The sequence below is a fragment of the Arachis duranensis genome, chromosome 6, assembly GCF_000817695.3.
Source record: "Arachis duranensis cultivar V14167 chromosome 6, aradu.V14167.gnm2.J7QH, whole genome shotgun sequence".
NCBI classification, from domain to species: Eukaryota; Viridiplantae; Streptophyta; class Magnoliopsida; order Fabales; family Fabaceae; genus Arachis; species Arachis duranensis.
This window is the reverse complement of record NC_029777.3, coordinates 20117469-20122864: the sequence shown is the minus strand read 5'-3', so window position 1 is coordinate 20122864 and position 5396 is coordinate 20117469. Positions and strand designations below refer to the sequence as shown.

At 33.6% G+C, this 5396-nt stretch overlaps 1 protein-coding gene across 1 annotated transcript in view; it reads left to right on the top strand.

Annotated features, from left to right (window-relative positions):
• Positions 1–2204: 2204 nt before the first annotated feature.
• Positions 2205–5396, top strand: part of LOC110273140 (uncharacterized) — a 16306-nt gene continuing 13114 nt past the window's right edge. The window contains exon 1 of the mRNA XM_052262986.1: positions 2205–2409. Within this exon, the coding sequence (XP_052118946.1) occupies positions 2205–2409 (205 nt within the window). The remainder of the gene's footprint in view (positions 2410–5396) is intronic.

The following is a 5396-nucleotide window of genomic DNA, read 5'->3' as shown; positions in this document are numbered from 1 at the left end:
AAGCCAAAAGAGCACAAAAACACTTGGGCACTAAAAGAATTGATGCAATTGTGATGAATTATGCAAAAAAAGGAGTTTTAGAGTGTGTTGTTGTGATAGAAATTCAAAATCTCAAAGAAACCAACATGGTATTTATAGACAACATACATACTCAAAACTCAATTAATAAATAATTTTTAGCACATTAAAATCCAATATCACAATGAGACTTAATGAATCATGCCAATAAAAATCAAACTTTCTAAATCACATGGTAGTTACTACATGCAATTTAAAACGAACAATATGCAATTTAGAACAAACAAGCATTCTAATATCACCAATTCGCACAAAATTAGCAGCAATATCCATCAATTCAGTCAATTTCCAACACTTGCAGTAATATAGCACAAACTAATAATCTTAAAAATAATCTATCTTAACCACCTAAATCTACTAAAATAAACAAATTTAAACGAACTAAATTAAATTAACTAACTAACAAACTAACACAAAAGAAGTAAAAAGCATTGAACATTACCTAGGTCGAAGAAGTAAGAACCAAAAATGCAGAGAAGGAAAGGACGTTGCACGAGCACTATAATGTTGTCGAAGCCAGAGGCAAAAGACGAGTGATTATCAGAGCAAGAAGGTTTACTGGAAAAGGAGAAAACAGGGGTGCCCTGTTTCAGTGCTTGAGAGTGAGGGAGGTTGGGGTGCGTACGCACAAGGGACTGTGCATGCACGACTCAGGAGCCCTGTAAACGTGTGTGCGCACGCACATGAAACCTATTTTTGAGCATATTGGAACTCTAAACTCACCAAATATGACATCCAACATGATTTTTAACCTCCAAAACTATTTTTATCATTTAAATATAAAATTGCGACTAAAAATCTATCAAACTAAGCTAACCAAAAAGGAAAATAATCACAAAAGTTGCTAAAAATAAGTGGAGTTAGAAAAGTTTTACCATGGTGGGGCGTCTCCCACCTAATATGTTTGTTTATTATCTTTAAGTTGAACAGCTGGTGAGAATCTTGTCATGACGGTTTATGCTTGAGTTCATCCTTGAATTTCCACCAACATTTTGACTTCATATATTCTTCGGGATTCCAAATTACTAGCAACAAGCCTCTAAGGATTTCAAGAAAAGAAAAGAGTCCCCCAAGACCCCAAATTTTTTATGTCTAGCCGCTTTCTTGTTAATCTTCACACTTCTATTTAGGTGACAAAAATTTCAAATTCTCTTTTAAGCTCCAAGTCATCATTTGAAATCAAACAAATTGAGCCTTGCACCACCTTTGGACTCCAAGTGTTGCTATTCTACCTTTAGTGAACCTTGATTCACATTGCCACCTGACATCCAATTTCTTATCACATAGCACACCAAGAAGAGTTCTAAGTTGATCATTTGTTTCTAAAAAAGTATATTGATGTGGGCAAAGAAAATTAAAGAATGAGATTTTTACCCACTCAAATTGTGTTAGATGGTGACTTAGCAAGGGATATTCCTAAAAGATTTGGCAATGTCATTTCCGCTCCATTTGACTCTTCTGTGATAACCTCCACCTCTTGATTGTCGACTTTTTCCACATCATCTTCATTGGTCAAACTGTATTTTGATGGTTGTCTATATTTCTCTTCAACATCATTTTCATACCTAATGGAAGAAGGTTTAAAAAGATCATCGAGGTCATTGGTTGATACAAAAGTATCCTTAATGATGGAATTCATCTTTTGCTTAATTCCTAGCTTTTCAACTACTCCTTCCGATTCAACGCGCTCAACATCCTCCACTTGTTTCACCCCACTCTTCGGCTCCTCATATTTCACTTTAGATTTCAAACTTTCTTCTATACCACTCTCTTTGGCTGACTCTATTTTTGCGCATTCGTCTAATTGTAGTACAAGAAAAGAGAGTGTAGGTAGGCTTGTAAAAATTTAGTCCATCAATTCATTGAGTTGGTTCAGTTTCTCATATTTCCCTTTGATGAAGATTGAAGCTCTTTTTATTCTTGGATCAATGGTTGAAAATCTTTTTCTATGAAGGGTTGTGAGGGAAAAAAAGGTTGGTCATGTTGAAGAAAGTCATGGTGTATAAGAAGTAGTATCTTAAGAGGACTATAAGAGTAAGAATTTTGGAATAGCTATAGTTCAAAGGGTGGTTGTTCATAAGGCTCATAAGGGTGGTGGTGGTAAGGTGGATATCTATTTGGATACCATGGAAGTAATTGATGGTGGTGAAATGTGGTTTGAGAGTATTGTGATTAAGGACAATGTTGAGGCTGAAAATCATATGAATATGATGGTTGAGGTTCATAATTGTAGCAAGGACCACCATAGTCATTGGGTTGATATGCACCATAGCATGAATTGTGATCATGGTAGTGTGAAAGAGGTTGATGCCATGAAACTTGATCTTGAATGTAAGTTTCTCCTGTCATTTGGTTATTGATTCCTTGGTGACAATCATCATTAAATTACAATTTCCTATAATATTTTCACAACCATACAACTAAAAATAATAAGGATTAGAATTCATAGGAAAAGAGCAAATAAAAACAAAAGATATCAAGGAGAAAAACAAATCAAACCCCTAACTACTAGCAAAGACAAGAAAACAAGAAAAAAACAAGCTATTCATGCTATTCACATATTAATAATAGCCAATAATAAGCACAAATTGTAATTTTCCAACAATGGCATAAAAAATTTGATGAGTGCTAAATATCGATTTAGAAAATTCACAAGTTAAAAAATTCAAGTTCGTTCGAGCTCTAGATCAGAATTTAACACTTTCAAAGTTTAGTTTAAAATGTCACAATTCAAAATAATAATTGGGAGTTCAATCCAGGATCGTTTTTCTTTGGAATCACAATCGAGTGCATAATCAATGGCTATGGAAAAATCAGGGTATTGATGGCAATTGACGGAAATTTAAATAGCTAGAAATAAAAAAAGCAAGCAATGAGTAAATGTCAAGAGAATTTAAAGTAAGAGCATTTAAGACAATTAACTATTAAAAGAAAGTAAATTCAAATGCTAAAAAGATCTTGGCAAGGGTTGAGGGTTAAGGATCACTATTCTTGTCACTAACCACAACATGATAATTATATAGAGCAAATCCAATTCGTCAACCTCTATAAATTGAGAAAAGTCAATTAGGCTTAATTAATCCTAATCTATAAGTCTTAACCAACTTACTAATTGAATTAGTAAAAGATTAGCGTTAGTAGAAACAAGATTAATTAACATCTCTAAATTATCAATCAACTTAGATATTATTAACTCAAGGTCACCCAATTTCTTAACCCCAAACCAAGAATGTAAAATCTATTCTATCAGTAATGTAAATATTTTATCAAACACTTAGTGTGCATAAAAATAAAGCACCATAAATTGTATGAATAATAAAAACTATAACTACTCAATTTAAGAATGCAATAATATTTACTCAAGTAAGCAACCATAAAGCATAAAATATCAAATTTATTCATTAAAAACATAAATTCAACAAGAGTTCATAAACTAAAAGTAACAAAATAGAAGAAGTAACAAGATATTCTAAGACACTAGAGTAGCAAAATAAGAAATTATAAACTAAGAACTACAATTAAAAAAGCTAAAACCTAAAATTCTTGAATGATAAAGAGAAGTTGGAGCTTCTCTTTACAATTCAAGGTCCTAAAACCTAAAAAAAAAAGAAAAAATTGAGTGTATGTAAATGTGTATGTTAGTCCCTGAAGAACTGAAGATTGATGGTTTAGAAGTTATAGTAAACTCTCGTTGTAAGTATAGTTACTAAACCAAGCAATCAACCTTTCTTACAAACGTTTTGGTTGTCACAAGTAACAAACCCCTAAATAAATTGATAACCAAAGTATTCAAACCTCGGGTCGTCTTCTCAAGGAATTGTAGGGAGGTATGTTCTTATTATTGGCTGTGAAAAAAGTAAAATTGAGGGTTTTGGAAATAAGGAAGAAGTATGACAAGTAATTCAAATGACAATTAAAATAAATAAATAACTATAAAATAAACTCTTGGCAAGATATGAAATTTTGGAAGTCCTGCCCTAGTTACTCCTATAAGAATGGAAGTTAATCCCACTTAGTTAACCTTTGCGTAAGCAAGGGAAAGTCAAGTGAACCAATTGGTTAAATTTCCCAAGTCCTAGCCAATTCCTAAGGAAAGACTAGAGTTAGTGGAATTCCAGTTAATTAGCCGACATAACAATCAATCATGAATAGTTGGTAACTCAAGAGCTTCCAGTTAATCAATTAAAGCCAATAATGTAGAAAGCTAAATTAAAATCATATATCTGAAAACATCTCAGTAATGTATATTAAATAAGAAAATCAATCCTAACATGAAAAGTTTATAAGCCAATTGGGCAACACAAATCAGATACAAATGAAAGCATTAGAGTAAATGGAAGTAAAAGAGAAACATAAATTATTGAACCTGGTATGAAGAAACAATCCTAATCCTAATAGAAATCCTAATCCTAAATTCTAAGAGAGAGGAGAGAACCTATCTCTCTCTAAAAACTACATCTAAAACCTAAAATTGTGAATTATGAAAGCCTCTTGAGTCTCTGCATGTTCCCTGACTTTAATCTGTGTTTCTGGGCCGAAAACTGGGTTGAAATGTGGCCCAGAATCTCTGCCAGCGACTTTTGTAATTCTGCAGATCGCGCACGTCACGCGTCCGCGTCGTCCACGCGGTTGCGTCATTCAGCATTTTTCGTACCACGCGTGCGTGTCGTCCACGCATTCGCGTCGTTTATGCAGCTTCTAATTAGCGCGGTCGTGTCAGGCACGCGAACGCGTCACTCTGATTTCTTCCATTTCGCGCGGTCGCGTGAGCCATGTGACCGCGTGACTTCTTGCTGGTCATCTCCTCAATTCCTTGTGTTCCTTCTATTTTTGCACGCTTCCTCTTCATTCTCTAAGCCATTCCTGCCCTATGAAGCCTGAAACACTTAACACACAGATCAAGGCATCGAATGGTAATAAAAGAGGATTAAGATTAGCTAAATTAAGACCAAAGAAGCATGTTTTCAATCACAGAACTAAACTAGGAAGGAATTGTAAAATCATACAAATTATATGAATAAGTGGGTGAAAAGCTTGATAAAACTACTCAATTAAATACAATATAAACCATAAAATAGTGGTTTATCAACCTCCCCATACTTAAACATTAGCATGTCCTCATGCTAAACTCAAGGAGACCAAATAAATGAGTAGGGAAAGCCAAGACTTATGCAATGCAACCTATGAATGTGAATGCAACTACATATTAAAATAAATTTACCTACTTGGTGAAAAAGTAAATAAATCCTTCAAGAATAAATATGAACTAGATTTCACTAATTCAAATCACAAAATACAATACAAATAACTTGCAAGAA